The following is a 20,490-nucleotide window of genomic DNA, read 5'->3' as shown; positions in this document are numbered from 1 at the left end:
GGGAGCAAGTAGTTTCAAAGAATAAGGGTCAGATTTTCAGTCACTTCTTTTTTAGTGAAGATATTTTTCCACTCCCCATTTTAAACAAGTTGTTACAAATACTACACTCCATTTTATAACAGCTGTTAGCCATTCCCAGCTAGGACTGCATTTTAGTAACTGATGAAGAGGCATGCATACAGGCTTCAGTTTATAAATGCCTGTTTGATAAAAGTCCCAAGTGGAAAAAATGCAGACCAAAAAGCCAAGTCATCTGTACACACTGGAATTCAAGTGTTTATTTAAAAAGTAAACCTTTGGGCACATTGCAATTTAAAAAAAAGGAAAAAATACAAAGAAGAATCTATTAGATTAAGAGTTAAAAGCCAGCAATATTACAAGCTGTTTACATACCAACATTTACATTAATTTAAAACAAGTGGCATGTTGCCAACATGTAAAACATACTTCAAACGCTTTAAAAAAATCAAGTTGACTTTTGAAGGATACAAGTCTACCACATGTGTGAGCATGGGTTTGGTCATTCAGTTTAAAACCCCTCATTCACTGAAATGTTCAGTCTTCAAATTATACAAGTGGATAGCTAGCAGCTGTTGCTATTCCACAGTGGTTCTTCCTGTCCTTGGCCATGTAGATATATCCTTTGTCACCCCACTTCTCACCCCAGCTGAAAACAGAAGTAAAGGGTTTGTTTTCATGTTCAGAAAAGACTTATTTACCTCCCCCTCCCAGGTAAACTGCTGCCTTCCACATTTGTGGAGAAAAATCAAGATAGCTGCAGCCAAACTGAAGTGCTTTCCAGCAATTAAGTGCACATTACAGGAGAGGTACCCCAAGCTCACAGAAATAAAGGGTGCAGTCATCCTCTCACTAGGTGGAGACCTTGATGTGCAATCCTCGATTACAAATGCCTGAAGCTCAGACACTGCTCCCAGCCAACTTTAGAGGAAGACCAAGACTGCAAGCAGCATGAGGGTGGTGCCCCAGTAATGCTGAGAACATGAGACAAGCTCATGTGACATGCCCTTTGGCATTTATTGTTTTCCCTCCAACCTAGGAGGTAACTCCATCTTTAAAGTTCGTGTTACCCCATTTCACACAAGTGAGCAGTGCTGTGGTTCCAAAAAAATCCATTACACCCCCACAACCTGGTTTCCTCCTGCTCCCCTCTGCTCCACCACTTTAACATCTACTATCTTCATGGGCTGTTCCAGTGCTGAGCTTCCTTGAATTAGCTAAAAAAGCAGGAGGATGAGTTGCTGCTTTGGGCCTACTTTATTAGGCTGCCAGCAGCATGAGTCAGGTTTAACTTTTGTCACACAATACAATCTGAGAACAGTCTCCAGATTTTCCACAGGCAGATTTTCATCACTGCTGTCTTCCCACCTCCTACTGCAAGTGACAAACTACCTTCCCTTCTCCCCTACCCCCAAAGGGTACCAGGCACAGAGAGAGATCTTACCTGTTCTTAACAATCCAATATTTCTTCCCATCTACATCTTCCCCCTCAAAGCCATAACCTACAACCAGAACACCATGGTCCAGGTCTTCACTGCTGCACTCTGGTTCATAGTAGATACCTGCAGAGGCATAAGTTCACACATGAACAAGTTCATCTGCAGGAAACCCTTCTCCCTCACCAGAAGCTTTGTGTATTTCAAATTAAATGTTGCACAGCCTCTTGAGAGTCAGAGAAAGGAGTCTTAAGTGTATCATGGCAGAAACTGGAGGACAAGTACACACATATGCAAGAGAAGTACAAAGCGTGGAGAACCTGGACTAGAATTAAAAGGACTCCTGATTGCGTCCTATGTCACAAGACCATAGTTGGAGTTTTTTCACCTATTAAACTGAATGGTAATGAATACTGAGTATCCAGAAAAAAAAAGAAAAAAAGAGTTCTCTGCATGCAAGTTGCTAACAAATCCCCACCTGACTGATAGAACTGGAATGAAGAGTGGCCTGCATCAATAGCAACAGACACTGGACCCACAGCTGCTACTGCTTTCATGAGAGCTCTTTCATGTCCTTGAGGGATGTCAACAAAGCCAGTGTCATTAGCAGCATTGTACTCTGCCTTGTAGCGACAGTCTTCATCATCCTAAATAAAGAAAGCCCTAGTTATTACATAGTTCTCCACTTAACACACAGGTGAGCACAGGAACTACCAGACATTCTGTGACTTTGCTGCCTTGAAAACAAGGGACTGAAGAGGATCCAATTGCCTCAGCAGTGCTTTGAAAGGAGAAGAGCAGAGGGAGAACACAGAAGCTGCTTTTGAGTTTCTCAAAGGTACAGAAAAACCAAAAGACAGTGGAGCCCAAACGGAAAGTTTTACTGGGATGCAAAGCACCATCACATCCTGGAACCCTGCCTTCATTGGTGGGGAGGACAAATCTCTCTTCAGGGAGGAAAGAAGCCCAGAGTGCATTAATGGGCACTGGAAGACCACCAAGTATTCATTAATTACAAAGCAATCTAGAAACCGTTCATTGAGCAAGCACTTAAAATTCACAAATTTTAGTCTGTCATAGTTTGAAAAACTGTACAGAATGATTTGAAAGTTAGTCATTTGTATTACATGACCTTACATACAGCTGTCACGTATTTTGTGCTTCTTCACTTTTTTTTTACAATAAAGCCTGAGCTGTTAGTGCCACAGGCATTTACATCAGGAGGCAGGCCTAGTTTGGAAGTCAGGCCATGTAAAATTGAAACAGATTGAAGTAAGCACATCCCGCCCTTACCTGTGTGGTAAGGTTAGTGCTTAAGTTGCCTCCCCTCAACTAAAGGAACACAGAGTACAGCTCAGTTGTTTACTGTACTCAGCAAGTTCAGCACTTCCTATAAACAACTGGGATCTCTGGAAGAGCCAAGATCAGGAAAAAATTGATATTACAGGGATACAGGGGAACAGAAACTCAAATCCAAAGGCTTCCATGTTGCTCACAACAAATGGCAGTGCTATTGCACATTCAGTCAACACAAAATAAGCTGCAAGGAAAGATGCTCTATAGTGAGCAGAACTCGCAAGTGGTGAAAAGCCCAAACCATGGGCTCTCAAGTGATACCACAATTTACTACTGCTCTTTTGTCCCTTCCTGTCTGTTTAACTTTTGGTAGATCATTAGAGTTATTTTAAAAGTCTGCTCATTATCTGCATTTTTGCGCATGTTGTCCAGAAGCAGAACTTAAATAAACCACTGCCAACCACTATTGTTAAAAACCAAATCATGTTAGCTGCAAGAACTAGCTGGTCTACGGGTAGCAACTTCATAATATCTCAGTTATGGGAAGCCAAATTGCACCCCCACGATTAAGTAGCACTGTTGACAAGGGCTGGGTCCTGGTTTGGTGTTTCGACCAAGATAAGGCATGATGTCCAACAGGAGGGCAGCAATGACAGGGAGGAATAAAAATAATATTTGCTCTAGTTTTTCCAACTGGTCTGGTAAGATTTTGACCTCAGAGACCAGTGCAGTATGTGATGCCTACTGGGGCTAGCAGTCATTCTAGTTTTCTCAGGAAAGATGCAACAGGAAGAACAGATGTACTGATTACTACTTAGACATCTTCCTTTCCAGGTATGAGCTTCCCCAACACGTAGTTTGTCCACACAAAAGACGTAACACCTGCAATACAAGTTCAGCTATTAGACTTACCTTTGCAGTGTACGGGTAGGATTCCTCTGAATCAATTCCCCCATTATCCTGCACATACTGGAAAGCCTGGTCCATGAGACCACCATTGCAGCCTTGATTCCCTTCAGGGCGAGAACAGTCCACCAGATTCTGTTCACTCAGCGAAACAAGTCTGCCCGTTTTTCTGAAGTGCTGCCCTTCAAGAGCTCCTGTTGTGCTGAATGCCCAGCAAGAGCCACACTGACCCTGAAGCAAGAAACGAAATTACAAGTTACAAATCCAGACAGATTAGGCAATTACAGTTCCCTTACCACTGATCTAAACATGAAAAACGCAAAGGCCACAAGACCAACTTCAGTTTCAGAATTCTAGCACGTACAGATGAAGATACTACAAGCCCTCTGAGTTCTTGGACATTTAGTACAGAACTCCTGAAAGGTCCTAAAGGGGTACAGCAGTTTTATCAAAATGGCACTTAATTTAGTAAGCTTGCACTAGGCTTCGTTAAAGAAGTCCAAAGTGTTTTTCCTCCATGGAAGCTGAGGTAGCATTCAGGAAACTGGGCCTGTAACTGGGTAAATATCCACCATCAGAGAATACCTGGTCTTTAACTGGAGTTACATATCCCTTCTCTCTCCAGTCTACTGATCGCGGCGCTTCCAGGAAGCTGGGCTCAAGAAACTGGGATCCCCTGTACTTCCTTTCTGACTTCTTGTGTGCATAGCCATTCATCAGCTGCCTGAACTCCTCAGTTGTCTGAAGAAAATTCAAGACACGTAGTCACCATCTATTATGCACCGCTGTTTAGAACTGTGTTGCACGCCTCAATACCATACCTACCATGTCACCAAACTGATTCATTCCCAACTTGTAGCTGTGTTTTCCTAGTGTGTGATCCAGATTATGGAGCTCAATCATTTTCAGATTCTTCTCCCACACCACTCTCCTCCAGCTTTCCTCTCTCTGAGGGGCCAGAAAACAACATGCTTCAAGGAGGCTGTTCAAACAAAAGTTCACTGGCACGAAAATGCGCTTTGTTACGGCTTGCGTACTCGGGCAAGCGCAGACTACTCGAACGGGAAGCCCGAACGCCGTGCAGGAGATGGTCTCTTCGCCGCCACCCCCGTAACAAAAACAAAGAGCGCAGACCAGCTGTGTCGACACAGCAAGGGGACCGGGGACGAGGGGGGTTACCACCCCTCCCCAGCGCGGAGCACGGCCCGCCTCAAGACCAAGCAGACGTGACTCAGCGGGCAGGGCCCGGCGGAGCGCACCGGGGGCTCGCCGCGCTGAGGGCGCGTCGCCGGGCGCTCACCTCATGGTAGTCCTTGTTGTGCCACGACTTCCACAGCTGCCAGTGGCCGTCCAGCTCGGGGTCCACTCTCGGAGCACCGAAGGCCAGTCCCAGGCAGAGGCTGAGGGCGGTCAGACACAGGCTCATGCTGGCGGATCTGCCGGGAACGGAGGAGCGGCCGTCAGCCAGAGCAGCGCGCCGGCAGGCCGGCCGCCCTCTGCCTCACAGCCCTGAGCGCGGAGGGGGGTGCCGGGCCCGAAACGAGCCCGTTCGCCGACGCACCGCGTGTCCCCCGGCTGCTTCGCAAGCCGGTCACGGGAGGGGAAAAAGCTAAGCCGCGCACCCCGAACGAAGCCCTCCGGGCGGACGCGCAGGGAGGGAGGGAGGAAGGCCGGCCGGCCGCCCCCCCACCTCCGCCGAGCGTTTCCCGCGGGCCCCACGAACTGACCGGGCCTCTGCCCGCCCCCATCCGGGGAGCGGGGCCCTCGGCCGCGGCTGTAAACAAGCTGGGGCGGCGAGGCCAGGAGCCTCGCGGGGAAGCGGCCGGAACGGCGACCCCTTCCCGCCGCAGGACGAGGACGGAGCCGAGGCCCGCGGGACGCGCTGCCTCGCAGCCCCCGCTCGCCTCGCAGCCCCCGCTCACCTCGCTCGGCCCCCGCAGCTTGTCCCCCGGCCCAGCCACCCTCGGCCCCCGCGGCCCTTCTTATAGCCGCCGCCGCCGTGCCCGCCCCGCCGCGCCGATTGGCGGCCGCGCCGGGCCTCGCCGCGCCCCGCCGCGCCGCGCCTCCCGCGGGGGCCCGGGCCGCGGCCGAGGCCGGGGGTCTGCGCCGGGGCGAGAGGCCGCGGGGCGCGGGGGCTGGCAGCGGGCAGACTAAAGAAGACCGAAATCTGGAGAAAAAATGGCGAGGCGCTCGCGGTAGCCGACCCAGCCCCGTCCCCGTGTTGCCGCCCGGTGGCTGTGGCTGTGGCCGGCTCGGGGAGGCGGCTGCCGTGCCGTCCGCCCCCGGGCGCCCAGCGGCCGGCCGGGCGGGGAGTGCGTGCCCCGGCACCCCGTGCCCCCTCGGCGGGGTTGGCAGGCCGTGCCGCAAGCCGGCTGCCCGCCGGGAGAGCCGCCGCTGCGGGTTTTGTTTGTTAGGCACGGCTGGAAGGGGAACTTCCCTCAGGCTGGCACCGGGCAGGTACGAGGCGGCATCTCCCCCCCGGGCAGCGTCCCAGCGGCGGGGCGGTTGCGCCGGTACGAGGAAGGTTTCCAGGGAAGCCCTTTGTACTCCCTCCTGATTTAATACCCCGAAACTGCTTTTTCCTGCCTTCGGACCCGAGCCTGGTGAGAGTGAGCCTCTGATGTTTCACCGCCAGCGTGGCTAGTGTTTATGTGTGCAGCACCCCGCACCATCTGCTGGAAAACACTGCCCGTGACGCCGAGAGCTGCAGCGCTGGTGAGACGCTAGAAGATTTACACCTGGATTTGGCCCGCATCTAACCAGCAGTAGACAGACTTTGGTTTTTAAGAGGGAATGTGCCTCTAGTAGTAGAATAACTGCAAGACCTGTGCAAGGTTCCCCCTCAAACTCTTGTGAAGCCGGCGTTGCCGAAGGCTTTAGCTTGCAAACTTGAAAGCACGTATTTAGAGTAAAAAACGGGGTTTGTAGACTGTTGCACAACAGCAAAAAGGAAGAAATCATATGATACGTGGTTCTCCCTTTTTTGATGCCTTAAGACACGCAGTGTGTTGTTAAAACAAGCAATACATGTTTCCTTACCCAGATTATCCCAGGAGCGGTCTTTGGCCCAAGGAAGCACCACAGGGCCAAATACATAAAAAGAAGTTGGAAGGGTTGTCCTGTCTTTTCAAAGCACCCGTGCGAGTCTTCTGCCACCGAACTAGTGTCCTGATTCCACAAAAAATGTGTAAATACACCCAACAGTGGTGCTTCTTGGTTAGTTAAGTAATCATAAGCGAGCCTGCGAGTCTTCTGCCACCAAACTAGTGTCCTGATTCCACAAAAAATGTGTAAATACACCCAACAGTGGTGCTTCTTGGTTAGTTAAGTAATCATAAGTGAGCCTCGTAAAACCTCTGAGAAAAGAAGGTATTTTAAAGCTAAACTACTTACTTAAGTGAAAGCTTGCACATAAACGCTCAGGACTGATCTATCAGCATGGTTTATACACGTGCAGCCATGCCACTTTGAGCAGGAATGTAAAACATAGAAAGGACTCCTTCAAAACAGGACTGCAACGAAGGCACACTGGATGCATTATAATTTTTAGGAATTACTTGCTCATGGGCTTAATATTTACTTGTTTTGCAAAGCTGTGTTATCAAATTTCTAGTGGTGTTTGTGGCTGAAATTTCTGAAAGTTATTGTTTTGCCTTAAGGTGTTATATGGCTAGTGGCTGACTGACCAATCATCATGGAAACATCTTCTGAAAGGAAGAAAAAGAGTGTGACATACACAGCAACAATCAACATTGCACAAGTTTGAATAATTGGGGGGGGGGTGTTGAAAAATTAAGCTAGATATCCTTGTGTGTTCTGTTCAACCATTTGTACTTCCAGTTGTCAAACAACAGTTTCAAGACCAGCCTTTTCTAAGGAAAATGACCCATTTCCTTATTTGTAAAGGAAAATTAAAATGCATGCACTGAGTAAGACTATGTGTCTCTATCTTTCCAGCATGAAACTTTTCACTACCTAACCAATTCACAAGTAAATACCTCGGGAGAGTTAGATGAACTTCGTATAGTTTGACTAACTCATAGTTAGGTTTTTTGGTTGTTTTTTTTTGAGTTGTGCAAGATTTGAAAAGTTTTTACTCAACAGCTTTTTGCTGGTATTTTTCTGTGCAATGGGACTTCTTAGTCCTGTTTAGGTTAGCTTTGTTTCTGCAATTGTATCTGGTATCAACTAATCATTTAAAGGCTACAGTTAAGTTCTCAATGAACTATAGACAAGGACTTATTTTCAAAAAGGGCAAGATGTTTAGCTGGCATGACAGGAGGTAAGGTCAAAATTACAGGTGGTCTTGCACCATAAATCACATGTCTACTACTCTGTAATGTGCCCTGAGATGCACCAAGACAAACCAATGCTTTTCCAGATGGTATGAGGTCCTGTCCCTTTGGGGAAGTTACCGTGTAGTCAGCTAACATGTGATACCAGTGCATTGCCTCTTCTTGTGAATGCTCTTAGTGCATGTACCCACACACAATGGCCAGACACCATTTTTACTAAGAAGGTAAGTTCACCCTACAAGTTTATTTAACTAGCATACACAAGGAAATCTTAACTGAGAATTTGTTGAAATTCTTGAAGGAGACAGGAATACTTTCAGCACATTGACTTCAGCTTGCGCTGAGTCATAACTGTTGCATGGACATACCAGTTCCCCAGGTATTTTGGGAAGGAAACCTGGGAGCCCAGGTGCAGAAACATAAGCATATGCAAGGGAAGTCAGCACGGCAACAGCTATGGTCAGAACCTGGTCATCACAAGAGTGCCATTTAGAAACCTGTGATAGGAAGCTGGCCTAGGACTACCTCCAACTCCTGGACAAACATTTCCTCTCCGAGAGTTGTATTATCTTGTCATCAATGTGAAGACTGCCAGCCATGCTGCAGAGACTGTTCACGATTTCAGCCAAGTTAAAAATGCCATAGTGCACAGCTACTAGACATCCCTCTGTCCCAGCACTGTTCCTACTGCTACTGTCTGTGCACCATGATGTGTTCACATGCCAAACTGCAAGCCCAGCATGGTAGTGGTCTGTTGAAGTGAACAGAGGGTCAGTGGCAGCAGTTAGAGGTAGTAACTGGGCAGGTACTGCTAGAAATCGCTTTCCATCAAACTGTGCAACCTTGTGACACTCTGCTGCAGTCACACCAGCCACAGCAGTCTTTGCTGTATTGAAAACATCTCTGTGGGGACTACCAGCTGCGTGGGGGTCTTGTGTGCAAAGCACTCCTTCCAGGTGAGCAGAGAGAAGGGGTGAAGTCAAGAGCTCCTTCAGTCCCTCTGCTTAAAAGCTCAACTGAAGTCATGCCATCTGGTCCAGAGGAGACCTAGATAGCCACGCTAATCACAGTAGTCACAGTCCTTTCTGCAATAACCTAAAGATCAAAACTTTGAAGGAAGAAGACCCTTGTCCATTAAATTGAATCTCTCCTTTTTGGAGGGTAACTTTCCAAACTGCTTTGAAAAAAAAAAAAACAAAACAGCTTTTGAGGATCTCTATGTATGTGAAACTCCAACTATTTTGCCAAAGGCATACCACTCTTCCAAGATGCAGGAATAACACCTTTTACTAACTGGTCATGTTTTCATTGCAACAGCCAAAAGATTGCCAGCCACCCTGTAGCTCATCTGGCCCTACAAGTTACCAGATGACAGAGGCCATGCATTTCTCAATAGTCTCAAGAACTCGCATAGCGGTGTGTTGCCTTTCCAGTTGGAGGGGTGAACTCTGTATTGATCTCCAGGGAAGCATCTCATCAACATGAACTCAGCTGCCACTGCACATCCCAGGTGTGCAGCACAATCCTCCCCCTCTGGAACCGCTCTACTTATTTGAACCCAGGATTTCTGAAACTTGTTTTGTACTTTTAAACGCTTTTCCTTCTTTGTTCTACTAGTACAAATGTGCAGAGGAAAGGGCCAACCTGTATCTGCCAAGAAAAGACCCAGAAATCAGAAAAGCAAAGCTCCTTTGTAATGGTAGTTGAGTTGCAAAGCTGCAGCAGGCTGACAGTGTATCAAAAACATCTGTGCAATGTAAACAGAATAAGCTATGTCACACTTAACTGTGACAAGAGTGTGTGCACCAGCAGCTCCCACAGACCAGCTATCTCAAGGTAACCCAAGTGCCATGATCCTTACTGAGGTAAAAACAAGCGGTTTGTTTGGATGCCATTTATCCAAACAGCAAAGGAAGGACATTTTATTTAGGTAAACATCGATTTTTGCATTATTACTATGAAGACTAAATTCAGGATCTTCATTCCTGGAATAAAAAAAAGCTGGACTGGCTTACTTAAAAAGCTATGACTGTGAACATGTTTGTTTATACCAGCTTAAAGTCCTCTGGCTTAAATCTGGTTTCTGTCATTTTAGCTTACTGCACCATGACTTAAGAATGGACTTCTACAGCAGCATGGTCTTAGTCAAGGTATATCTTAGAGTGTTCTCTGCTCTCAAATGCAAATTACTGTATTTCATAGCAAGCTTCCACCGGCCAATCTTTATCAGATTTACCAAAAAAAAAAAAAATCCAATCTCATGTGCTTCTGTTCAGCCAAACATTGATCCCGTTTAGAAAAGCACAGGTATATTGCAGTAAGCACTGTGCTGATTTTACATGCCAGAATCTGGTTTACGTGTAAGAAATGCCAGGGTCATATTTGTGTTTAGGAAAATGAAACTTAAAAAAAACAGGTCAACTTTCTTTTCAGAAACATAATCATGTTTTTCTTCTATTTTGCGGTAAAGATTCTGCTTACGGAAAAAAAGCACAGTGAATTTCCAACACCAGAGTGACTGTTTCAGAAAGCTAGGAGGATGTGAGAAGACAATTAGAGAACAGATATCCCCATGCCATCTTAAGAAATGCTACTCACTTTAAGACTTATTTTTAGTGCCAGTTTCAGAAAAGTTTTAGGAACTGCAGATACTTTTTTACCTAACTTGATTTGAACATGGCTGGTAAAAAGGCTACCAAAAAAGCATGAGCAGTTTCCCTTTTTCCTTGCAGCTCCATGAAAAGTAACCAGCCTTCCTCCCCAACCTGGGCATTCCTCACCGAAGATCTGAGGTGGCTCTGGAGTTTATAATGTCCCTCTAGCGTTAACGACGTTCATAAGTACCCACTTAAGAATCTTTGTTTTGGATTCTCCGTGGTAAGAAAAAAAAAAAGGTTCAACCTGTGCTTCAGCTGGAGCACCCGTAATGAAGTTAGTTGCATCATTATTAGGTTAGAAAAGGAAGCAGCATGTGCTTCAAGGGAACATAGATAGGGTTCTGAGAGTTTTCTGAAGACCTGGGAGATGGCAGGCGAGCAGTGACACAACCCTTCTGAAACACCTCATTGTTTTCAGCGGTCTTGTGATCTCCCAAAACCATCATTTCCTCACCCAAGCGCCAGATAAGAAACTGCATTCCAGCTTCTCTGCTGGCCCACGAGGCAAAGGCGACTTCGTTTGCATCTCAATGTCTTACCTGGTCACAGGAGTTGGGAAATGATGCAAGGGACTGCTTGCTTTGCAAGAAAGACTGGGTGGGGGTCCTAAGTATTGCCACTGATTCAGGGTTAGGGTTTCCCAAAAGCAGTATTATTTTCCTGTGAGGTTTCCTGATGAAGTTATTTTTGTATGCGTGGAAAAAATGAGTTGGTTTGGTTTCTTTTTGCTTTTACCTTGACTTGTATTTTTTTTAGGGAGGCTAAATACTGAGTCCTGAGTCATACTTGAAGTCAGCTTTGAAGCTTTGACCACGGTGTAACTAACGTATCTCAACTTGATTGATTTGATTTCGAACCTCAATTTGATTGATTCCTCATTCTTTACTCAGTGTCTCCTCCTGAGTTCTGTCAGAGAGTAGTTTCTGAGTCTGGGGAGATTTTAAAAGCTAACCTGGGGAAATAGTGGGAGGATGTGGGGAAGTATCATATTAAACTGGTGATGAAGAAGTTCACAAATGTAGAATAATTTCCACATTGTATTGATGATTCTCTAAAATTTAAAGGACATTGGTGGTTTTTTTCCCCTCATACTAAAAAGGATATTTTTTTTCAATTTTTATACAGAAGTAGTTACTATTTCCTGACTCCCTTAATTTAAAATTTTATTGTAATAACTTGGAAGTTGCAAATCCTGTCTGTATTGTAAAGTTGCTCTGACCAAGATGAGTTTTTTACGGCCCATCTCTACCCTAGAGATCACAGTAAAGGCATTTTAACAGAATTCAAAGAAGCCTTTGGGGCGTATTTCATATACTATTTAATATTTGAAATTACATTTTAATTTAAAAAAACAAAGATCCAACATTTTTGTTTTGAAACGGAAGCAGTAATAAAGCTCAGAGAAGTACAAATCTTTAAGTGCTCGAGTGCAATGCTTGTGCTTCTGCAAGCTGTTGTAAACAGTTGCAGAGCATGAAAGAAAAACCTGTTTGTCTGTCTGTTGTTGTTCTTGGAGCAGTGGCGTCTAAAGGGCAAGCTGACATGCTGGAAAGCATTTCCCATGATAAGGTTAGAGACTGTGAGTGATGTGAGGAATTATTTTTAAACTTGGAAGTTACAGGCTGGGCTTCATTAACAGATCATGTGAGGAATGGTTAAACAAAAGCTGCTTGCAGAAGAGGAGAGAGGCAACTGAAACAATCAAATACTGGTTTAAAGTTTGTTTTCCTGAAAATCAGGTTAAGAGGAAAAAGAGACCCATGCATGTGCTTTTTGGGTAAGAGCAGTGGTGACTTAAAATTCCTGTTATTCCCACTTTACAAATGGGAAGACTGAAGCAAAAAGAAGCAGTACCACGACGTTGTGGCCACTGGAATCAAATGAGTGACCCATGGATAGATCACTCTAGGCTCTTCAATGCAGAGGTTGGCTGTGGTAAATCATAATGCGTCTTTTTTCCCTCTTCTGCTAATCAAAATAAATGCAAGGGTTAGCTCATTTTGGGAACGTGAACAGACGTGATATAGATCAGTGCAATATGCATTGCCTTGCCTGGCTCTGAGAGCCAGCTGAAGCATACTCAGCCCAGTTGCCAGGATGCTGGTAATTGCTGTCCGATTTACATAATCCTTTCAAATACTTTAATAATTGTTTAATCACTGTGGCAGACACAGACTACACCAGGTCTTTTACAGGGCCTTTCTGACCACCAAGGACCGGCTTGATTGGAATCTTCTCACTATCAGTAGAGCAGAGTTTCTTTTGATCTCTCCCTCTTTGATCACCCTCAACCCGTGGAGCATCTGAAATGTACACCCCGAAGCTTCAGGATAGCACAGCAGAAGGAAAAGGACTTCTGTGCTGGTTCCTCAGGGGGCACTGAAGGTGAGTGTGTGCAAAGCGACGTTCGTCTAGATGCGAGATGAAGCTGGTTTAGTTAGTGGCCAGCATGAAACAAGGTATTTTAGGATGCTGTTCCACATTGCAGTGGCGTCTGGATGACTCCATGACAAGGCTGTACGTAGTGCAGCAGCAGCAGAGCTGGGGGCTGAACGCTGCTTCTCTGACTTGTCTCATGAGTAGCTACAAGCTTGTGCAATTTCCTCTTGCTCCACATGGGAACATCCACAAGGATTTCACTAGACCTTACCCTTAGGCTTGCAGAAGAGCACAGTTCATGACTGACACAACATTCATATGATCACTTCTCATCCCGAGTCTTCCTCTGCTCTTACAGTAGGTGATCTCTTGGTGTGTGGTCATGCAGTGCTAGAAGGTGGGCTGTCATGGGGTGATCACTGCGGTGCCTATGGTAGCATACAGCCATACTGGACTGTGGCCCAGCTGCCTAATATTTGGGCCTGCTCAAGTCCAAGCCTCATCATTCACACGGCAGTGTCCTTTACTCGTGGATTCTTCCCTCCCCGAGCAGTACTGCTGGAAGTCAGAGACTCAGGTATCAGCCAAATGAGCTGTTTGACACCCTGGCTCACAACCCACTCATTACCTACAATACTGATGATTTAATGCAAAAATTTGACCTTTGCCCATCGCTGGTAAGGTGGCGATGGAACCCCTTTGCCCAGGGGCTGCTCTGATGCTGCATGCCGGGGTTGCCTTCTGCTCCCCTGCCCCCTGATAGTGGTCCCAAATGCCTCCCATTAGCATGAAAGGCAGACAGCTGAGCACACACTGCAATCCAAACACAGCGCTGGCTGTTTCCTCTCCCCCAGTTAACTTTTTTTTAAGGATTTTGTGTTTGACTAGACGCATAACTGTTCAAAACACAGGCTGTGTTTAAGGGAGAACAGTCTGGGCTCCTTTCCGCTTCCCTTAGTTGGCAAAGGCTGGGGCAACCATGCTGCGGGGGGACACAGGAGCCACTGGCTGATGTGTCCCTCCTCCCCACCGTGGGAAGGAGTTTGCCTGGGTGAACACAGGCTGCTCCAGCTACCTTCTCTGCTGACAGAGGCTTTCTTTGCTGCAGGTTTCAAGGCAAATTTACACAGGCCCTCAGTCCTGACACTTGGATCTAGGACTAGGTACATTCCCAATCTGGCTGCAAAAGCTTAATCCCCAAACACTCCAATGGAGACAGACAGAAAGGAAGGAAGGGGGAAAGAAAGGAAGAAACCTACAGAAGATTCTCCACACTAGCAGTCTAGAGTTTACCTATAAAACCTTATTTTGTGACTATATTAACTGTATGCACAGTGGTAAATATAAATGTAAGTGTTAAAATATTTTTCTAATTATTCTTTTTTCCTGGCAAGAAGAGTATTTTTGGAATTGGTTTTGGGTGGGTTTGTTGGGTTTTTTTTGCATTACCAATAATTGTTTCATGAAATAATATATCTGTAACTCAAATATAACATCACACACATTGTTTCATATATTGTTCAATGGGCTGAATTTGTTCTGTCCTAAACCATTCACAGAATGTACATGAAAATGCCTAGAAAGAAGGGTAAACTATTAATGGAAAATCATGCTTAGTGGTGTTCTGCATTTAGTATACTACGATCATTTAAATTAAAATGCTCCTTCATAATAGTATTCAAAATTTCTCCCCTGAAGCAGTAGTTGAAATTAAAATTACAGAATTCTCTAATCGAATACTGGATTAAACTTCGTTGAGCTGGCTAGAAAGATTTCTAATTCCACATAGGAAGCTGTTTTCCTCTCCGCTTCTTTACTTCTCGCTAAAAGGCAAGCCAAGCAGAAGTGGCAAAATCCAGCTGAGACTAGCTCATACTTCTTTCTGTATTTGGCTACATTTAAAAACTGTGTATAAAACCGTGTCCATTTCCAGGTATTCTAGTCTTCAGTAGCCTGGTTTGCCTGAAGGGGACTGAAAACATTAAATCAACACCTAAAGAACTATCAAACAAAGGCTGGTAGGTACAGATTTTCTTTAAAAGATAGTTTGGAAAATTCACTCAGATAACTGGCTGACTTTCCAGGTTTGCTTTTAAACAGGAATCGGTATGCACATGTTTTTAAATGATACCAGAATGGCTAGGACGGGTATGTCTGCATGTTTTAGCTCTGGCCGTAACGTGCCCTTTTCACCTGGGCTTGGGGAGAATTTTGTGCCTTGCAGATGATTTTGTACAAACCCAGTGCCACTGAGGTTGTTTGCTCCTCCTGTGGTAACCTCGGCCAGGTAGAAGTCCACTTCCTCAGCTGCGGGCCCCTCTGCCACCAGTGGTCTTTCTCGTAACCTTTCCTCATGTGACAAAGGTTGTGTGCTGACAGCTCCTCATGCAGAGTGAAAAGGAAGACAAACAAAAGGACAGAGTTGCCAGAAGCGACTGATAGTTGGCTTAAGTAGAATACATGGGATTTCTTAACGTTTTCCCTGTTTTTTTCTCTTCCACCCATCAGGTCAATTCATAGTCCTTTATAGTGCACTTTTATGCCTCAACTTCTTCAAAACAAAAAAGAGCAAAAATAAGCTCTTCTTCCCTCCTGCCGCCAACCTTTATCAGCAAGACCATTCACCCTGTAAAATTCATTTTCATTAAGTGTCAGCCTTACCTTATCGCTATTCTTTGAGAGAAGTGGAGGGCAGTAGCCACCATAGATCTCTGTTAATGCATATTGTATGTTGCACATTGTATGTTTTCGGCTAAAGCCTGGCTGCAGAGACAAATTCCTTAGGCTGACAAAGCAGCATATGTGTCACTGCAGGGCTGCCTAAACTTTGGGGCAGAAGACGAAAGCCGATTCTCAAGCTGATTTTTCCTTTTTTCTTTTCTTTTTTTTTTTTAAGATAAAAATGTTAGTATGTTCTTTGAAAAAGTCCCAGAACCGTTTGTTTCTTGCAAAACACTGGAAACACTACAAGAATTCATCAACTGAATGTGTAATTCATCAGCTTAGATGTAATTCTACATGCTGAATTCACTACAGGCCTGGAGGGGAAAACAACAGACTGGAAATACCATGGTCCAGTGAGGTCTTGGCTGAATTGTTGCTGTTCTCCTCCTCAAGCAGAGGAATTGTGGAGGATGCTCGCTACGTGTTCTCACATACTACGGCAAAGGTACTTTCATAGAAACCAAGCTGCAGTGTGCAGTGTTTTTTTTTTCTGATAAGACTGCAGATAGTGGGCCTGTGGGTGGTTCTTTATGAGTGCTAAGTAGGTGAGATATATCATAAGAAAACAATTTTATCCTCAAGTCCCTGGACAATCTTATCCCCACCTTCAGTTATGTACTTGCAGTTGTGTACCTGCGTAATTCACCTGCCTGTTGCCTGTTGTTTTCCCCTGTGTTTCCGTTTTGTACCTCCCTCCCACGGGTTCTGGGAACAGCCAGGGTTATGTCACATTTCTCAAATAGCTTTTTGAAGTTACTGACCCCAGTGTTTTTCTTACTAAATTGCTGAGTGTGCCATGAAGCAGGGGCTTCTTATCAACAGGGAGTGCAAGCAGAAATACAGCACAACTAGCTTTTTCCGTTTTCCTGTTTTAGAAAGACAAGAAAATACTCAGTTTCATGTGAATCATACTGAAGGACACAGCGCCTTACCCTGCCTCCTTACGTAGGCTGAGCTCAAAGAGTGGCAGTAAGAGTTTTGCTGGGTAAGCAAGGCAGAATAAATGGTGAGATTCGTGCTTGCCCTGCTCCTGCTCCCTTGGTCGGACCATCAGTACCTTCTGGGTTTTTTCCCCTAAGAATAAGAGATCTAGGGCATCATATCATCCATATCTCCATTTCCCTTCTCCTGTATCTTTTGAGCACACTGGCCATTGCAAGTCAGGTGTGAAAGGGAGGAGAAATCTTCAAGTTGCCTGGAAGGCAGCAGTTTGGTAGGAGAGATGAAAACCAAACCAGAGCATCCGCTGGGGAAAGCCAGGTAGACCACAGCTGCCACAAAATAGTGCTCAGCAGCTGCTGGTGCTCCCCCATCTGAGCATGTACAGCTCCAGACTATCAGTAACACAGCTCTCTCTTGCTCAGTGGGGATGGGAAGAGGTACAGAGAGGAAAGGAGGAACAGGAGACAAAAGAGGGATGCAACGATAATGACAACTCATTGGTTCTGCCCTCCCACCACTTTTTTTTGCCATCCATGTTGCCCAGCTGTCTCCACAGCTGGTTCTCTCATTTACTTGCAGAAGATCCTATAGCTACCTCTGTGCTGAAGACAGACAGATTCTTGAAATGATGAATCATAGCTATGAAGAGCAAGAGGGAACACATTCCTGCCTGCGCTTCTTTTCTAAAAAAAATGAAGTGTGTTGAAGCAAAAGGGCAGTGCAGTGTCCTTGGTTAGGAAGATCAAGCCTTTGCACTGCAAGCAGGCAAACTGCAGACAAAGGAGGAGGCAAAGGCAGAATGAGTTTTGCTTTTCTGTTTGACTGGTTTTGATTATGTAAAGTCTTCTGGGTAAGTGAAATCCCTGTAAAGATTGAACACCCTGCAACTGCCAAGTATGATGTGACAATGTACTTCTCATCAGTAGCAGAAAACAACAATGATAATAAACATCAATAATTTTTCTAACCAAACATCTTAGAAAAGCAGTTAGATTGAAAGGATCAGCACTAAAAGCACTCATTTTGCATGAGGAATCCATTATTTAATATGAATTTTAAATATAGAACACTTTCTTGTTTCTATAGATGCCACTTCTAGAACACTTGGCATGAACCTCCAGCCATCACAGTTCTGAAGACGGTGAAAAACCATGCCCTGTAATATTAACCACAGAGGTGATTTCATGTAATTCTGTGAATTTGCTCACATGAATAAACTACACACACTCTTTTAAATGTTTGCTGGGCAGAGCCCTAAACAGCTAAGTTGTCTGTTTCAGTGGGATGGCAGAATTAATACTTTTTGCTCAGGGAATAGCTGATAACACCAAGTCTTTTATCCACTTGTAATGGAGTGCCTCAGTTTTTTTTCAGCACTGTAGCACTAAATTTCATGAAGACTATAAAATAAAAAATAATTATAGGGCACACATATGCAGTCTTACTGAAGAAAGTGTGTTTTGAAGAGTGTATAATTTAAGATGGTATTTCTCAGAGGACTAAGTGGAAAGTAACCTGACATTTTTGACACGTAACTTGAGAAATTAGCAACTTTCTAAGAGTTGTGTAAACAAATTGTACACTATTGAGGCCAAGTGGAGCTGGTGAGAAGAAAATTTCTCCCTGCCCCAAAGCTGCTGTGAAGTTCATGCAGCAGTTTTTGTGGGTGCTACTCTGCAGTGCAGAGTATAAGGATCATTAGTGTTTTGTTCCAACCTGTGGAAGTTACAGCAGTATTTCATAGCTATATACATCCAGTGTCCAAAGAATCCAAACTTAGGGCTTGAATATGGTGAGTTAATGGTGGTGGTGTTGCTGTTTGTGCACTATGTGTTTCATGCTAGAGGGATGCTTCTCATTCTCTTCCAAACCCTCCTGGTGTTCTTCCCTCAGAGATTATTTGCACTTAAATGTGGGGAGGAGAAGGCTTTGAGTATCATGAGCTGAGGATTTTCTTTAGGCAGAGTTGATGAAGCAGTACCACTCAGATGAGATTAGCAGTCACATTAGTTGTACATGGAAACTGGCGGGGTGAGTGCAGATCAGGGCTCCTGTTTTATATAGACCTTGTTAGAGCCTTTTTTTTCACTTGTCTTTGAGCCTTGCTTTATACGATTTCTTGTCCTACAGCCTCTGTAGAGCTTTCTTTTGTCACTTGAAGAACTTGATTTCTTCTGAGCTTCCTCAGGCTGGACTAGATGTGTTGGTTTGGGTTGTATTTTTTCCCGTCTTTGGCTAAAAAAGCCATCCCCCGTGCTGTAAACATCCCTGCAAACTCTTGCTTTCCTTCTTGTCAAGTTGTTTCCCCTGACAGAAAAGCGCAGCTATCTAGCCACTTGGAGATGGTAACTGAAAGGACAGCATGAGGCAGTGGAGCACTGTCTCCTCTATAGGGCCTTCTTCAGTATGGAGCCTGAGCAGAACGAGGTAAATTCACACCCACTAACACAGATGGATTCTTCTCTATAGGGCCTTCTTCAGTATGGAGCCTGAGCAGAATGGGGAAAATTCACACCCACTAACACAGATGGATGCAGCACCCAAAGCGCTGGACAAAGGCAGGCATTTTGCTTTCCCTTTGAAAGATGAAACAACTCCCAGACTCTTTTTGCTGCTGCAGAAGTAGCATGTGCCTAGATACATTCTTGTCCAGCCAAGCATTTACAGAGATGTTTAAGCGTGTTGCACCGCAGCCCTGCTAGCATGGTGACTTCAAATGCGTGTGTCCACACATGACTTACTTGGCTAGCAGCTATAGCAATTAAACAAGTTTTGCCAGTATCTTGGGTCGACGTAGTCTTTTTCCCATTAAATAGGTCACAACTTTGTTTTTTGATTTGTGCTCTTGTTTACCAGATTCTTGTGCTAGCTGACAGTCTGAAGGCACAAGGTTGCAAAGGGGCAGTGGAATGGCTATAGGTACTCTGATGAGAGATACGTCCCTCCTGTTCAGGCACAGAGCTACCGCTGCCATGGCCTCTGTACCTCTACAGAGTCCCTGCACAGACAGACAGGAGGTGGGTGAGGGGAGGAGATGGGGTCAGGGCATGTTGTGCTCTGTGGTTTGGGGATTGTGCAATCCAGTGTCACCATGCAGAGACGTAAGCCAGTGCAGCAGTGCATTCGAGTGTCTCCCTGCACCAGACACCTCCCCTTACTTTACCAGAATGCATCGCATACAGGCTATGCAGGAAATGAGATGTCATAGATATGTGGTTATGTTGCAAAAAAACCTGACCATGTGAAATCACCACATTTGTTTGTCTTACAGAATGGTCAGATGAGAGACCCCTCACCTCCTTTCACCGGTGAATTGAATAGATTGTGCTTCCAAGGGTGATGATGGAGGGCAAAACAAGACCATCTCTCTCACCTCCCAACAGCAAGTGTGCTGACAGGAGTTGAGGAAGGATTGTAAAACAGCCAAACAAAGGAGGAATGTTGCAATGAGCATTTTGAAATAAACCTGTTTGTGACAAGCGGTGACTGTGGTGATATTTACGCTATGATTCATACTGAAGTGCAGCACCTGCAGTTTTAGTCTGGGTGACTTTTAGGATAGAAGCAGCAGTAAATACTGTTCTAACATTTGAGAATGAGAAAGCAAGCATCAAAGCTGTTCTTGGCTCTGGGACTGCACTAACTTAGAGTAGGGCTTGTGTAAGTGGTGGCTGGAGCATCTTCCCACTGCAAGGTGCAGCTTGCTTATAACTGACTCACAACAAACAGGGGTTCGTACAGTTGCGTATCTCTCTGTATTCACTTGCAGTGTCTCTTCTCTTTTATGTGATAATTGCAATTACAAGGAACTCGTAGCTGGCATGTATCATACTACAT

At 45.2% G+C, this 20,490-nt stretch overlaps 1 protein-coding gene and 1 long non-coding RNA gene across 3 annotated transcripts; one reads left to right on the top strand and one right to left on the bottom strand.

Moving 5' to 3' along the window:
* Positions 1-249: 249 nt before the first annotated feature.
* On the bottom strand, positions 250-6,049 carry CTSL (cathepsin L). The gene is made up of 8 exons (XM_075020012.1): positions 5,579-6,049; positions 4,957-5,092; positions 4,482-4,604; positions 4,242-4,397; positions 3,663-3,887; positions 1,933-2,101; positions 1,463-1,580; positions 250-667 (listed from the first exon to the last, which is right to left on the bottom strand). Exons 2-8 carry the CDS (start codon positions 5,080-5,082, stop codon positions 568-570), a joined length of 1,017 nt encoding a protein of 338 aa, XP_074876113.1. The 5' UTR covers positions 5,083-5,092; positions 5,579-6,049; the 3' UTR covers positions 250-567.
* A 6,214-nt stretch (positions 6,050-12,263) lies between these two features.
* LOC142027111 (uncharacterized) lies at positions 12,264-20,116 on the top strand. 2 transcript variants are annotated; one of them, XR_012649021.1, is made up of 4 exons: positions 12,264-12,993; positions 16,024-16,156; positions 17,740-17,829; positions 19,925-20,116. It is a non-coding gene; the product is annotated as an uncharacterized LOC142027111 (long non-coding RNA). The 2 variants fall into 2 exon arrangements; XR_012649022.1 differs by lacking the exon at positions 17,740-17,829.
* The last annotated feature ends 374 nt before the right edge of the window (positions 20,117-20,490 follow it).

This window comes from Buteo buteo, chromosome Z (genome assembly GCF_964188355.1).
Source record: "Buteo buteo chromosome Z, bButBut1.hap1.1, whole genome shotgun sequence".
Lineage (NCBI taxonomy): Eukaryota > Metazoa > Chordata > Aves > Accipitriformes > Accipitridae > Buteo > Buteo buteo.
This window is presented reverse-complemented; position numbering and strand designations above follow the sequence as displayed.

Coding starts and splice junctions, on each gene's coding strand:
- CTSL (XM_075020012.1), bottom strand. CDS start 5,082: ATGAGCCTGTGTCTGACCGCCCTCAGCCTCTGCCTGGGACTGGCCTTC. Junction 3,888..4,241: donor TAACTCCAGTTAAAGACCAG/GTATTCTCTGAT, acceptor TTCTTGCTTCAG/GGTCAGTGTGGCTCTTGCTG. Junction 2,102..3,662: donor CCTACCCGTACACTGCAAAG/GTAAGTCTAATA, acceptor TTCTTTATTTAG/GATGATGAAGACTGTCGCTA.